This window comes from Jaculus jaculus, chromosome 1 (assembly GCF_020740685.1).
Source record: "Jaculus jaculus isolate mJacJac1 chromosome 1, mJacJac1.mat.Y.cur, whole genome shotgun sequence".
Taxonomy (NCBI): Eukaryota; Metazoa; Chordata; class Mammalia; order Rodentia; family Dipodidae; genus Jaculus; species Jaculus jaculus.
In genome coordinates this window covers 181,012,408-181,028,176 of record NC_059102.1, presented here as the reverse complement: position 1 = coordinate 181,028,176, position 15,769 = coordinate 181,012,408, and the positions used below count along the sequence as shown (strand labels likewise).

The 15,769-nt window shown below is 51.6% G+C and overlaps 1 protein-coding gene across 7 annotated transcripts in view; it reads left to right on the top strand.

Annotated features, from left to right (window-relative positions):
• The window catches only part of Prdm11 (PR/SET domain 11), a 96,125-nt gene extending 81,122 nt beyond the window's left edge, over nucleotides 1–15,003 (top strand). For 6 of the 7 annotated variants that reach the window (XM_045155375.1, XM_045155380.1, XM_045155395.1 and 3 more), the window contains exons 6-8: nucleotides 4,426–4,613; nucleotides 8,759–9,385; nucleotides 11,826–15,003. In XM_045155375.1, coding sequence (XP_045011310.1) covers nucleotides 4,426–4,613; nucleotides 8,759–9,385; nucleotides 11,826–13,990 — 2,980 coding nt within the window. In that variant the 3' untranslated portion in view covers nucleotides 13,991–15,003. The remainder of the gene's footprint in view (nucleotides 1–4,425; nucleotides 4,614–8,758; nucleotides 9,386–11,825) is intronic. The other variant, XM_045155399.1, reaches the window with a different exon arrangement.
• Nucleotides 15,004–15,769: the final 766 nt, after the last annotated feature.

Sequence of the window (15,769 nt, the reverse complement as noted above, 5' to 3'; positions counted from 1 at the left end):
TTCTTGGCATCAGCGGGACTAGAAGGCCAGCACGTTAAACAGGAAAAGGAAATGGGCCAGTGGTAGAAATGAATGAGAAGCCCATGCCAGCTTCTCACATTGAGGCCTCGAAGGGAAGCCTCATGTATGCAGTATGTCAGAAGCCACATGACCACCTGGTGGGAGACACCTCAGCCTGGAGACCTAACTTCATGCACTTACAGAACCCAGTCTCTTCTCCATCAGTCTGCCCCATCTCTGCCCTGACCACGACAGCTTCCTTTCCCCTGTAGTGCCTGAGCCTGGCCCCTCTAGCCAAGTGGATGCCTGTGGGTTATTTTCTTTCTTGAGTCGGAACCCAAAGTCATTTCCTGACACAGTTAGAAAATATGGTGTACTTGATAAGTAAGATACAGTGGGTGAGGCCTGAGAATTATCTCTGTGCTTATCTATCCTGTACCCAAGGTCAACAAGGAGGCGAGCGCAAAAACAATGTACTATCCTCATGAAAGGTTCAGCCCAGGACCCCTGTCCTTGCCAACACTATCTACTTACCCCTTGATTACTCCAGCGGGGGCCCTAGTCTGTGGATTGGATCTGACTGGCTAGCCAGTGAGGACTGAATGGGACAGCCAGGGCCAGGCATTTTCCCACCCTGCTCCCCCAACAATGAAGTGAGGAGGGCTCGGATGCCCTTGCAGACAGTTGGTTGGCCACAATAAAGGGACAGTTCCTAGAAGCCTGTTCACATGCAGCCTTGTGACGAGACAGGCACAGCTCTCCCTAAAGGCATTATTCTGAATGGAGACAACAGTACTCAGAGAATGGATGAAAGCTGATACCACTTCAAAGGGGGACCTAAGTGGAGGGGATGGGTGTTGAGGCCTAACTGGCTCTAGTCCGCTTTGTCTCAAAAGTTACATAGGCTGAACACTACCTTGTCAGGGGAAGAAGTGGCTGCATTTCCCAAGAACTGTCGTGTGTATCTAGTTTCAAGTGCCAGGATTTGAAACAACCAAAGACAAGATGTCGAACACATTTTTAATCTGCTTTAGAAAATACGTAGTGATCTGCACAGATGTTGGTTCTTATTAGGGAGAAAAGTACCGGTATGCGGGGGAATTTATACATTTTATATATTATTTTTTTAATTTATTTGCAAACAGAGAGAGACGGTGGGGAATGAGAATGGGTGTACCAAGGGACTCCAGCTACTGCAAACAAACTCCAGATGCAGGTACCACTGCACATCTGCCTTGACATAGGTACTGGGGAATGGAACCTGGCTTGTTAGGCTTTGTGGGCAAGCACCTTAACAGCCGAGCCATCTCTCCAGCCCGGACTTGAATCTTTTTTAACCCTTTGGACATATCACAGACATTGCTGTTCTGAGGCTCCTCAGAGAGCTTTTCTTCCGGTGGAGTGATGAGGAACTACCTATAGACTTTTTCAGAAATTGAAAATGGGGGCAAGGAGATGCCACTTTTCTTTCTTGTACTCTATGAGCCTGGTACTTCTCGCCAAACCAAATGGTTTTGCCTCCCGTATGAACCCAGGAGCCGGAGTGTTTGAGCTACTTCGGCTCTGTTTTATGCTAAACAAGAGGCTGGCTGTTCAAGGGTCATCAGTCCCAAACATTCACTGAACTGGGAGCTTAGGAATATTTTGCGCATTCAGAAGTCTCTGGTATGGAGTAGAGGCTGACTGCAGGTGGAAAGGTGGGACTGGGCATGATTTCTACAGTCCCTGGACCACTTTCCCTCCCTCCATGTTCTTGGCTAACAATGTCACGGGAATGCCAGTGTGGTTTTAGTGCCATGGTGAGACAGCAATGCTTGTATCTGATATGGAGGAGAACGCAGGTGAGCTTAGGCTGACGTCCCAGAGAAGATGTGAATGCTGGGGTTCCAAGTACCATCAATCTTGCCCAGGGTGAAGCTTGTGACCTGCTTCTGTCCACCGGGCAGCTGGAGCTGGCGTTTACTGTCCCATCCGTCTTAGCCGTCATCCCCTTTTCGGTTGGGCTGGTTGGGTTGGTGCCACAGTCTGTCTCCAGAGTGGATTGTCCCCTGGGCCGCCTGAGGCGTCTTTGTCAGGCAGCAGCCCCCTCCAAGACCTTCTCTAAGCAACTCTTTGGGCCATACAGGCCAAATAGGCTTTGATCTCTTTATCTTTAAAATATATATATATATATATTTATGGGCTGGAAGCAGTTAAGGCATTTCCCTGCAAAGCTAAAGGACCCAGGTTCGATTCCCCAGGACCCACATTAGCCAGAGGCACAAGGGGACGCGCGTGTCTGGAGTTCGTTTATAGTGAGTGGTTGGAGGCCCTGGCATGCCCATTCTCTCCTCTCTCTCTCCCTCTTTCTCTGTCAAATAAATAAATAAAAATGAAAAAACATATTTACTTATCTGAGAGGGAGAGAGAAAGAGGCAGATACAGAGAGAGAGAGAGAGACAGAGAGAGAGAGAGACAGAGAGAGTGGGAACACCAGGGCCTCCAGCCATTGCAGACCAACTACAGTATCATGTGTCACCTTGTGCATCCGGCTTACGTGGGTCCTGAGGAATCAAACTGGGTCCTTAGGCTTTAGGTTAAGACAAGCGCCTTAACCACTAAGCCATCTCTCCAGCCCCTCTTCTCTGGCTTTTGAGGGAAAGTGTAACATGAGGGTTCCCCACAGCCCGCCCAGGTAAGAGCAGAGTGGATGTGAGCTGCTGCACTGTCCCTGCTGGGGCCTCTGCTGTAGTTTCTCAGAGCTGCCGGCCACTAGCTTGTCGCCGTGTATGGCCACTGACATGAGTGTGTATCTTTCCTTTCTGGGCGGGGAGGGATGAGCAGCACAGAATATTTACCGAGGAAAGCTGAAAAGCACAGACACTTGCAAAGGTGATTCACCCATAACAATGATCACTGTTGAACCGGTACTGTGTGTATCCTTCAAGAGGTGTGGAACGCTATTAGAACCACAGTGTAAATGGTTTCTGCGCTGGTAAGGCTCATGCTGCGTTCCATCCGCATTGTTTCACCATGCCAGAAAGTTCTTTGTAAATCCCCCCTCCACCTGTGCCCCTGCCACGGACAAGTTAACATCCCACCATATGAATGCACTGTTTTCTACAAAACCATTTGCCTCTGGTGTTGGACCCCTGGACGTCTTGGCTGTCATTGTAAATAATGAAGCAGCTGGTGAAGTGGTGTGCAGGTTTGTGCACTTGGTTCACAACCTGCTGTTTCGGGTCCTCGATGCTGTTTTTCTCCCCCCATAGGGCTGTAGCAGTGTCACTGCAGGGGCGCATTCTTGCTGCCTTTGCCAACACGGATGGTGCGTTGCTTTGTGCAGCTTTTCCTGGGGTCGGTGTTGAACTTGTTTTCACTGACCCATTGGCTGCTTGATTTTCTCCCCTCCCCCCCCCCCCCCGGAGCTATTTCAAATACAACTCTTTGGGCAATACCAACCAAATAGACTTTGATTTCTTCCCTAGCTTTTGAGTGAAAGGGTAACATAAGGAAAAGTTTACTTTTTTTTTTTTTTTTTAGGTAGGGTCTCTCTCTAGTCCAGGCTGACCTGGAATTCACTCTGTGGTCTCAGGCTGGTTTCAAACTCACAGTGATCCTCCTACCTCTGCCTTCTGAGCGCCAGGATTAAAGGTGTGCACCGCCTCGCCCAGCTGTTTGTTTGTTTTTAATCTACTCAATTTCTTTGCCCTTTAATCTATACACCTCCGTGTCTCATATCATTCTCCTATGGAGATGGGTAAGGGGTACCTAGATGCTTGAAATGTCATTCTAGGGAAATGAGGTGGGGGATAGATTCAAGTTGGAGAGAACATTAGCAGTTTCCTGGACATTGTCGAGTTGATGCTTTTCGCATCCACACAAGAGCCGTGAGTTAAGGTGATAAAAGCATAAGCCACAGAGTTGTGTGGCCTTGGACAAGCTGTTAGTCTCTTTGAGCCTCACCCTCTTATTCTTAGATTATTTAATTAGATTAAGCAGGATTGCTAAGCTTTGGTAGACTCTGCTGTGCCTTGTGCCTCTGTCACGTTGGGCCTTCTGTGAAGATTTAAAAGGTCTATTGGGCACTCTGCTAGGCCTAATGAAATATGGAAAACAGCCCAAGGATCCACGACATCATTGAAGGCCTGTGGACTGCAGAGACCCGAGCTTAAAGGTTGATGACCACCTGCTATTGAATCTTGTATTGACCATGGCCTCTGAAGTAGGCAGGACAGCAGTCATCCCCAATCTCAGAAAACAGAGCTTCTTAGAAGTTCAGAGACTTCTCCGGGTCTTGCAAAATAATGCCATCAGTACAGAAGCCTGCTGTATTTGGTGGCCATCCCTGGGTGGGACAGCTGCTCTACTGTCACTTGTAACCATACTCACTTGTGCCCTGCACACGGAAATGGCCGTGGTTCTCACCTGTCCCCTTGTCCTCAGGTATGTGATCATCTCGCGAGAGGAGAGGGAGCAGAACCTCCTGGCGTTCCAGCACGGGGAGCGCATCTACTTCCGGGCGTGCAGGGACATCCGGCCTGGGGAGTGGCTTCGAGTCTGGTACAGCGAGGACTACATGAAGCGCCTGCACAGCATGTCCCAGGAAACCATCCACCGCAACCTGGCCTGGGGTAAGTGTGCAAGTGGAGAGGGCCATGCCCATGGGGATAGGGCCATTTTACCAGGGAATGGCCAAGTCCATAGAACCAGGACCACACTCATCAGCCCTAGAAAGGAGGCTCTAGAAAGTCCAGGAATGTTGGGAACCTTCTAAGTAAACCAGTGAGCAACATTGTGTTCAGCAGTGCAAAGGAGCCAGGTCACTCAGGGCCATAGACCTGAGCAGCATTCTAGGCCAGGGAATTCTGTTCCTTGGGAGGCAGTGTCAGAAGCTGTCATGACACACATTCCAGAGTACTGAGAAGAGGAGAGAGCCAGTAAATCAGGTAACTCCTCTCTGATCCTATTCCTCCAACTCAGATTGATGAAAAGATCCTTCCCACTCACGATGCCTCAGTTTGGCAAGCAGTGGTAGATGCCATTCTCTAAGCACCTGCTGCCTGCTCTGCTACCCACGTGCATGGAGTAATGTGCATACCACCATTAGAGCCATGTCTGCCGTGGCCATTGCAAGTTCTGGTTGTGAAATTTAAATACTAATGATCCTGTGTGGAGTACCAGCCCCACTGTACAGATGTACAGACAACATTAAAGAGACACACTGAGTCACTCAGGTTCATATAGCCAGGGAGTACAGAGCCATGTCTCGAGCCCATGGTTGTCTGACATCAGGGTCTGCGTTCTGACTTGCAGTGGCCACCCAGACACAGCTAGTGTCAGCACTCCTGGTCTCCTGGTCTTATTCTGGCAGTCCTAGTGAGAAGACATGAAGGAACAGTGTCTGTCAGGAGAAGTTGACAGGAAGGGCAAGCGAAGGCAACTTCAAGTGGGCAGAGCCTGGTGGATTGATTGTCCATCCAGATTCCATCAGAGTGAATCATTTGCTGGTGGCTTAAGACCCTCCCAGTCTCTAGCCCTTTATGTCTGGATGCCCTCTCAGCCTGGCCAGGGTAAGCTGGTGAGCCCCTGGGTCTGTCTTTTAAGAAGAGCTTCTTTACATGGAAGCCACACATCCACGTCCCCAGAGTCCACCTGGTCCTGGGAGCAAGGCTGCACTCAGGCCCTACCACGTCATAATCCTGACCAATCTACCCATTGGTGGAGACTTCACTTGGAAGATGACTGGAGAAAATCAGGGGTGGGACTCACTGAAATGAGGCTGCCTTTGAAGACAGAGCAGAACAAGCAAGGGGTAAACTGCCCAGCTACTGCCTGGCTTGGTGATGGGCTGGGCGGTGAGAGAAGACCTGGTGGCAGGTTCATCTCTTGTCTTCTTCAGAGCTGGGGTTGGGCACAAGTTGGCTTCACTCGAGAAGTCATGCCTCCATGACGAGCATATCCTGGGTTCCATCTGACTGCACAGAGCCTTGTGTGGAACCTCTCGATGAGCCTTTGCTGCGTGCATGAACGAAGTGAATGAAGACATCAGAGAATCATGTCACCCCAAGAATGGAAGACCAAGAGAAGTCATAGCTGAGGACACAGATTTTGTCCCTTGGCCACAACCTTCTCAATTCCTCTATTTTGTGATGTCATCTTCTCCCCCAGCATCCTTTCTGAAGCACCTTGTCGTAGTTGCTTTCTCATGGCTAGGCAGACCACCTGCCCGAAAAAAGCTGATGGACAGAAGAGTTTATTTTGTTTACTGTCTTGTCGGGAGCTTCATGATGGCAGGAAAAGATGGTAGAGCATAGGCTAGATGTCACACCTTGTCACCACAGGTGGAAGAGAGTGGCAGCAAGAGAGTGAGCTGAGCTCTGGCAAAGGGGAGCTAGTTATAACACCCCTAAGCCCACTCTAAGCAACATACCTCCTCCAGCAAGGCCTCTCACTGGCCACCAGCAAGGGACCAAGTGTTCAAAACATAGGAGTTTATGGAGGACATCTGGTACTATACTTCAGTCTGCATTATTTTCAGAGAGTCCTGAGACCCAGGGGAAAGATGAAAGCAGGGAGGAAAGAGCTTTCGAGAGTAGAGGCCTACAGGACGCGTGGCACACAAACACAAGGAGATGGACCAGGCAGCAGAGACGCAGGACGAAGGCATCTGTCCCTGGCCAAGCTGGGCAGCAGAATGCAGCCAGGAAACGGAAACGCCACAGGGAGAGCCAGCCAGAGCTGCAGTGGAAGACAGCCCTTGAGCAGCCATGGGGCTCAGTGGCTATTAGGTATAAGTCTGGTGTCTGTAGTGTTAGGAGAGTCTGGGTCTTCTCGTGTGTCTTGGATGGTATTCCAACCCTCGTGCTAGAGGTCCCTTGCACCCAGTCATTTAAGGTCTTATAGAGGGACTGGCTTTTTTTTTTTTTTAATAGGGTATCATATGTCTCATGCTGGCCTTGATTTTACTGTGTAGCCAAGGCTGGCCTTGAGATCCTGGTCCTCTTGCCTCAACCTCTCCAGTGCTGGGATTACAGTCATGTACCTCCATGCCTGGCTTTTAGACAGCAGGGCTTCCTCATCATCAGAGACTGATGCCTAGAAAAAGGCCAGAGATTAAGTTATTCATCCTTGTTAATGAGATCGTTGCCTGGAGCTCAGAGCTGCTTCCTGAAGACAGTTCCTTGGTGTCATCTTTGAAGGATAGGATGCAACAAATTTTGGTGATCTACTTGAAGTCCCTGATTACCTCGGAACTTGTTCTCTGCTTTGCCCCTGCCTGCATGTTTCAGGAAGGGTCTGGAGTCAAATTCATAATACTTTATTATAGGTCATGTCTGGTCAGTTTTATTTATTTAGTTTTTTTCTGGAAGTCTTAAGTTCAGAAAGGTCTGCTCATCCCAGGAGATGTGGACCATTTGGCTTAAACACATAGATGCGAGGGGCCTGTGGCTGTCCGATGGCTGGTTGGCCCATGGGAAAGCGAAAGGATTGCACCTTGGTTTGCAAAGGTCTGCACCTGATCTGTAAGACTGGCCCTTTGCATTTTTAGAAGGTTCTTGTGGTTGGTGCAGTTTCTGCTGCTCAGCTAATATGGAAGTAGTGCAGGCTGTGGGGTGCTGCCTGAGTCCCAGGGGCCTTGAAGGTGAGATTGTCCCTTATGTCCCTGAGGACAGAGAAGGGGCCTGAGTGGGTTAGTCCTTGCTATGCTGCTACCTGTGGGGACACATGGGACACAGTACCCCATGCTGGCCTTGGGAAAACAAGTGTGGGTCATCTGAGCTGCTGACGAAGAGCCCTCGGCCCTCACTTGGGCCATTAGCTAGTCTTACGACTAGAAGCCTGATCGCAGTGTTTATTCAGAGCAAGTCACTGCTCAGGGTCACATCACTTAAAGTCCTAAAGCTCACCAAGGAGGCCTTGGAGATGACCCAGTCTTACAAGCCTTTGCCAAATGGTTCCGAGGGCTGAGAGACTCTGCTGTCTTATCATGTCTCCCTCAGGAAGTATTGGCACTTGTGCTGGCCATTTTAAAGAATCAGACCAGAATATTTGTTCATTATCAGTGAGCTCATGGAAATTTGAAGTAAATCAAAGAGAATTTTAATAATCCATATCATAGAACTAGAGAAGGAGATATCCTTTGTCAGGAAGGAAACAGCTGTATCTTGAGACTGTTTTGGGTCCACTGTGGCCCACCTTGCACTTAACTGTGTCAGAGGTGGCCATCTTGGACTCTTTAGCCCTGTATCCCTGCCTCCCCCTTTTCCAGTGTTAGCCATGACTAATAATCACAGATGTTCAGATAGAGAATGGAAAAGACCATTTCCCTCAGTGGGCCATCTCCAGAATCACTGGCCAGGAGGAAAGGTGGGGCCCGTGGCAGCTGTGCACGCTTCTCATGAAGAAGGCCCAACAGCCATCTTTTAGTTTCTAGGGCTGGAGGGGAAGCATGTCACACGGGGAGTGGACACAACTCTGCTCTGAGCTGCAATGATATCCCCTAGGGTCATAGGATGGTAATTTTCTCTTACCCTCTTCTGTATACTTCTCCTACCTTACAGGTGTAGAGTTTATATGTGTAAGGATTCTTTTTAAACTACTTGTTTTGAAAAGATCTTGCCCCTTTCGGGGGGTCCTGTGATTCTAACTCCCATGATCCACTGAGAGCCAGAGAGATGTACCAGGCAACTCCTAGCAGAAGGCTTGCTCGGTTTCCTGTTGGTTTCTCCACTTGGGGATTTTCCCCACTTCCTCACACCCTGGTTTTCCTTCCTAGGAGAGAAGAGGTTGCAGAGGGAGAAAGCCGAGCAGGCTCCGGGTAACACAGAAGACCTAAGGGGTCCCTCTCAGCTGCCAGTGTTGAGACAGGGCAGAAGCCCCTACAAGCGCAGCTTTGACGAGGGGGATGTGCACTCCCAGGCCAAGAAAAAGAAAATTGACCTCATCTTCAAGGACGTGCTGGAGGCGTCACTGGAGTCTGCCAACGAGGAAGCCCACCAGCTGGCCATGAGCACCTCGCTGGTCATCCGCAAAGTCCCCAAGTACCAGGATGGGACCTACGGTCGGGGTGCAGCCTCTGTGACCCACAGCATGCAGAACATCCACCGGTCCCAGGGGGAAGGGCACTGGAAGATTCCCCGAGGGACAGCCAAGGATCCAGGCCCACTGGAGGATGAAGAAGAAGAGCCTTCCTCATTCAAGGCTGACAGTCCCGCTGAGGCCTCCCTTGCGTCTGACCCCCATGAGCTTCCCACCACCTCCTTTTGCCCTAACTGTATCCGCCTCAAGAAGAAGGTGCGTGAACTGCAGGCGGAGCTGGACATGCTTAAATCTGGGAAGCTGCCCGAGCCCCCCATCCTGCCGCCGCAGGCACTGGAGCTCCCCGAGTTCTCAGACTCTGCAGGTAAGTCAGAGCGGACAGAGGTCGCTGTTGGAGGGAAGAGCGCACATCGCCTTGTGCGGAGGGTGGCCCAGAGCTCCATCTGCCAGGAGACCCAAGGAGTGCAACATGGAGGCAGCCACCTCCAGAGGTGGGAACCCCCAGTCCTCAGGTGCCAGAAGCATGCTGGCTTGCAGCTCTGTGGGGCTCCCTGTGTCGACCTGTATCCTCATCAATAAAGGAAGTTCCACTGCCGTGTGTGCCGTGTTCTTGACCCATGCCTTTCTCTGCTCATCCCCACGGTGTCTCCCCAAAGCCCAGTCTGTCTCACCACCCCTAGGTGTGTAGGGTGTTCCCTGGGAGCTAGCATAGCTCCCTAAACTCAGGCCAGGTGCACAGCCTCATTCTTCTCCTCCAGGCTCCATTCTGTCCACTTGGAGTTTCAGAAGAAGGAAGGGACACTTGGGGCAGCCAGCTGCATGCCTCAGCCCTTTTTTGCTGGCTGCCTGAACCTCTTCAAGTTGGTCGACCTCAGTGGAACTGGAGAGGGATTTCGGTATGCACCTGCAGCTGAGCTGGCCCGTTTCTCTCACACATCCTCTCCATAATCCTAGCTCAGGGTGAGGTGGAGCAGACAGCAAAACAGCATTTTGACCCTGAAGTTGCTTCGGGCTGTATCTAGAATGCCTTCAGACAAGGGCTGCCTGCCTTCCCTAACCACATCAGGGCAGCCATGCAAGTCCCAAGTTCTGCAGCGTAACCTGAGACTGCGACGTCAAACCTTCTCCCACTGTAGACTTGTCTCTGCTGGCCTGGGCCGGCCAGTGGTGCAAGCACCTAGGAGAGTGTGCACGGGCAGTCTAGAATGTGAGGGACAAGGTGGAGAGCAAGACTGCTCATAGATAAGTTCTAGACTGGCGTTCCATCCCTGCTGGCCACAGTGGACTTCTAGTCCCTACAATATGAAACCCACACTGGGGGCAGAGCTTCCTCTGCTCATAGATAAGTTCTAGACTGGCGTTCCATCCATGCTGGCCACAGTGGACTTCTAATCCCTACAATATGAAACCCACCCTGGGGGCAGAGCTTCCTCTGCTCATAGATAAGTTCTAGACTGGCGTTCCATCCATGCTGGCCACAGTGGACTTCTAGTCCCTACAATATGAAACCCACACTGGGGGCAGAGCTTCCTCTGCTCATAGATAAGTTCTAGACTGGCGTTCCATCCATGCTGGCCACAGTGGACTTCTAATCCCTACAATATGAAACCCACCCTGGGGGCAGAGCTTCTTCTGCTCATAGATAAGTTCTAGACTGGCGTTCCATCCATGCTGGCCACAGTGGACTTCTAATCCCTACAATATGAAACCCACCCTGGGGGCAGAGCTTCCTCTGCTCATAGATAAGTTCTAGACTGGCGTTCCATCCATGCTGGCCACAGTGGACTTCTAGTCCCTACAATATGAAACCCACACTGGGGGCAGAGCTTCCTCTGCTCATAGATAAGTTCTAGACTGGCGTTCCATCCATCACAGGCCACAGTGGACTTCTAGTCCCTACAATATGAAACCCACCCTGGGGGCAGAGCTTCCTCTGCTCATAGATAAGTTCTAGACTGGCGTTCCATCCATGCTGGCCACAGTGGACTTCTAGTCCCTACAATATGAAACCCACACTGGGGGCAGAGCTTCCTCTGCTCATAGATAAGTTCTAGACTGGCGTTCCATCCATGCTGGCCACAGTGGACTTCTAGTCCCTACAATATGAAACCCACACTGGGGGCAGAGCTTCCTCTGCTCATAGATAAGTTCTAGACTGGCATTCCATCCCTGCTGGCCACAGTGGACTTCTAATCCCTACAATATGAAACCCACACTGGGGGCAGAGCTTCCTCTGCTCATAGATAAGTTCTAGACTGGCGTTCCATCCATGCTGGCCACAGTGGACTTCTAATCCCTACAATATGAAACCCACACTGGGGGCAGAGCTTCCTCTGCTCATAGATAAGTTCTAGACTGGCGTTCCATCCATCACAGGCCACAGTGGACTTCTAATCCCTACAATATGAAACCCACACTGGGGGCAGAGCTTCCTCTGCTCATAGATAAGTTCTAGACTGGCGTTCCATCCATCACAGGCCACAGTGGACTTCTAATCCCTACAATATGAAACCCACACTGGGGGCAGAGCTTCCTCTGCTCATAGATAAGTTCTAGACTGGCGTTCCATCCATCACAGGCCACAGTGGACTTCTAGTCCCTACAATATGAAACCCACCCTGGGGGCAGAGCTTCCTCTGCTCATAGATAAGTTCTAGACTGGCGTTCCATCCATCACAGGCCACAGTGGACTTCTAGTCCCTACAATATGAAACCCACACTGGGGGCAGAGTCTCCTATTCCTTTGGGGGACGTCTGTGTGTTGAGTAGCGAATGTAACTGTCTCTTTCTCGACTGTTTTCCAGCCCCGGAGAGCATGGTCTCCGGCCCCGCCATCATGGAGGATGACGACCAGGAGGTCGACTCCGCCGACGAATCGGCGTCCAATGATATGACGACTCCGACCGACGAGCCCTCCAAGATGTCCTCTGCCACCGGGCGCCGGATCCGGCGCTTCAAGCAGGAGTGGCTCAAGAAGTTCTGGTTCCTACGGTACTCCCCGACCCTCAACGAGATGTGGTGCCACGTGTGCCGCCAGTACACGGTGCAGTCCTCCCGCACATCGGCCTTCATCATAGGCTCCAAGCAGTTTAAGATCCACACCATCAAGCTGCACAGCCAGAGCAACTTGCACAAGAAGTGTCTGCAGCTGTACAAGCTGCGCATGCACCCCGAGAAGACGGAGGAGATGTGTCGCAACATGACCCTGCTCTTCAACACCGCCTACCACCTGGCACTTGAGGGCAGACCCTACCTGGACTTCCGCCCTCTGGCAGAGCTGTTGAGGAAGTGTGAGCTCAAGGTGGTGGATCAGTACATGAATGAGGGCGACTGCCAGATCCTCATCCACCACATCGCCCGGGCCCTGCGCGAGGACCTGGTGGAGCGCATCCGCCAGTCGCCTTGTCTCAGCATTATCCTGGACGGGCAGAGCGACGACCTGCTAGCCGACACGGTGGCCGTCTATGTGCAGTACACCAGCAGCGACGGACCCCCAGCCACCGAGTTCTTGTCCCTGCAGGAGCTGGGCTTCATCAGCACGGAAAGCTATCTCCAGGCACTCGACCGGGCGTTTTCTGCCCTGGGCATAAGGTTGCAGGATGAGAAGCCAACTGTGGGCCTGGGTGTGGATGGGGCCAACATCACGGCCAGCCTTCGCGCCAGCATGTTCATGACCATCCGCAAGACACTGCCCTGGCTGCTGTGCCTGCCCTTCATGGTGCACCGGCCCCATCTGGAGATCTTGGACGCCATCAGTGGCAAGGAGCTGCCCTGCCTGGAGGAGCTGGAGAACAACCTGAAACAACTGCTCAGCTTCTACCGGTACTCGCCCCGACTCATGTGCGAGCTGCGTTCCACCGCCTCCACCCTGTGTGAGGAGACGGAGTTCCTAGGGGACATCCGGGCTGTGAGGTGGATCATTGGTGAGCAGAACGTCCTCAACGCCCTCATCAAGGACTACCTGGAAGTGGTGGCCCACCTCAAGGACATCAGCAGCCAGACGCAGCGGGCGGATGCCTCGGCCATTGCCCTGGCCCTGCTGCAGTTCCTCCTGGACTACCAGTCCATCAAGCTCATCTACTTCCTGCTGGACGTGATTGCCGTGCTCTCACGCCTGGCCTACGTCTTCCAGGGCGAGTACCTGCTGGTGTCGCAGGTGGATGACAAGATTGAGGAGGCCATTCAGGAGATCAGCCGGCTGGCCGACTCCCCGGGAGAGTACCTCCAGGAATTTGAGGAGAACTTCCGCGAGAGCTTCAACGGGATTGCCATGAAGAACCTCAGGGTGGCCGAGGCCAAGTTCCAGTCCATCAGGGAGAAGATCTGCCAGAAGACCCAGGTCATCCTAGCTCAGAGGTTCGATTCCCGCAGCCGGATCTTTGTGAAGGCCTGCCAAGTGTTCGACCTGGCTGCCTGGCCCAGGAGCAGTGAGGAGCTCGTGAGCTTCGGTAAGGAGGACATGGTACAGATCTTTGACCATCTGGAGGCCATCCCTACCTTCTCCCGGGATGTGTGCCGGGAAGGGCTGGACCCTCGGGGGAGCCTTCTAATGGAGTGGCGTGACCTCAAGGCTGATTACTATACCAAAAATGGCTTCAAGGACCTCATCAGCCACATCTGCAAGTACAAGCAGAGGTTCCCACTCTTGAACAAGATCATCCAGGTCCTTAAAGTCCTCCCCACTTCTACTGCCTGCTGCGAGAAAGGCCGCAGTGCCCTCCAGCGGGTGCGCAAAAACCACCGGTCCCGCCTCACCCTGGAGCAGCTCAGCGACCTATTGACAATCGCAGTGAACGGACCGCCCATCTCCAGCTTTGATGCCAAGCGCGCCCTGGACAGCTGGTTCGAGGAGAAGTCTGGCCACAGTTACTCTCTGTCGGCCGAGGTCCTCAGCAGGATGTCGGCTCTGGAGCAGAAGCCCATGCTGCAGGCCGTGGACCATGGGTCTGAGTTCTATCCAGACATGTAGGGGCCCTGCTGCAGAGTTCACTAAGCTGGTGAATATTTTTTTAATCTATACTTATAAGCTTTGATATATTATATAAATATATATTATATTACATATATATATATATATATATATACATATATATAAACCCACACTGAAAAATTTTAACAGCCAAGGTGACACGGCCACCAGAAGCTACTGGCAGCTTTCAGAAAGGAGCAGATTTGGAAACTGACTCTCACCTACAGCATTTGGCAGCTGCAACCTCTGTGACAACTCATTTTCACTCACAAGCATGGTCGGGGCCACTCACGTTCCCACTGACGGTCAACCAACAGCATAAGCTAAAATGACGGGTCTCTTCATCACTGTTAGGTAGCTCATTTCGTTTATGTTTTTATTTGGAGGTTCAGGGCTCGGGAGTAGGGTTGGGATTACACTCTCACCTCTTTTTCACATGGTTTACTAGTGGGCATTTCTTGGCCTCCGTGTTGACATCCCAGTCCGGCCTACGTTAGACTTGCGGTTTCCACAGGTAGGCTGTGCATCTGGATGGGGTGTCTGGTCTTTCGTCCTCCCATGTCTGTCTTCACTGGGAGAGGTCTCTGTGCGTCCTCTGATGCGGATTCCTTCCCTGTCCCACCAACAAAAGCATCAGTCTAACTGTGAACCCACCACCCTCCTCCCCGCCCCTTCCCCCCCCACCGTCAGCCTCACCCTCGGGTGATGTCACTTCCCTCCTCCCAGACCCTAGAGACTAAAAAGACAGTATGTGGTCCACTGCCTCACATCCAAGCTTGAAATTGGGGAGGGGGAGGGAGAGCTGAGTTTTCTGCATTCCTGTTTCTCTACGGTGGAGGATAAAAGAACGTAAACAGTATAATTCCATTGAGATCCGGGGCTACTGGAGAGATGAAAAATCAAAATCTGAGCCCTAGCAGGGCAGTGATTTTTTTTTTTTTTTTTGCTGAAAACAGGTAGAATGAAAAGGATATATTCAATTTACATGAATTATTTATACTCTGTGATCATATAATGTGTTGGGGAGGGGAGGGAGGGGTTCCGTTTTCCTTTAATATCAAGAAGTACCTGCTGTGGGGTGCGCGGCAGGAGCTGTCCATGCGGGCTGCGTCCTGGGTTATGCGTAACTCAGATGAGAATCCCTCGAGGGGTCATCTTTTCGCAGCAGGCTGGTGACATGCTCTGCTGCCTGGCAGGAAGGTCATGGGACACTGGGCAGTTTCTCTCTGCCTGCGAACTCTTCCTGTTTTGAACAGGGTAGAGATATTGTAAAGAAAAGGAGAAAATGGAAAGTATGATAGGATTCTTAAGACATCAGCCTATGCACGCACACACACCCTCTCTCTCTCTCTCTCTCTCTCTCTCTCTCTCTCTCTCTCTCTCTCTCACACACACACACACACACGCCCACACCCCACAATATAAGCTTTAGAAATGGCCACTTGCCTCCTGTCAGGGGCAGACAGTGGTTCAAGGTAGAAGAGTCTGACCAGTGCTCTTCTGTTCATTTACTTACCAGTATACCTCGCAAGGGAGTTCTCAGAGCTGTGCTGTGTGAGCTGTTGAAACCTCCGTTCACGTTTCTGCATCTGGTACATGCATAGTTGATATGCAGAGGTCCTGGAACGTGGACACGGGTTGTCTTTGGGGAAGGAAGAGCCGGACTACCCATCTGTGGTCACTCCTGCAGATCCCCCTCTCCTTCAGTGAAGGGTCTGGAGACTTGACCAAGGCAACTTCCCCACACTCTCAACCTGCTTGGCTCACTCTCGAACTGTG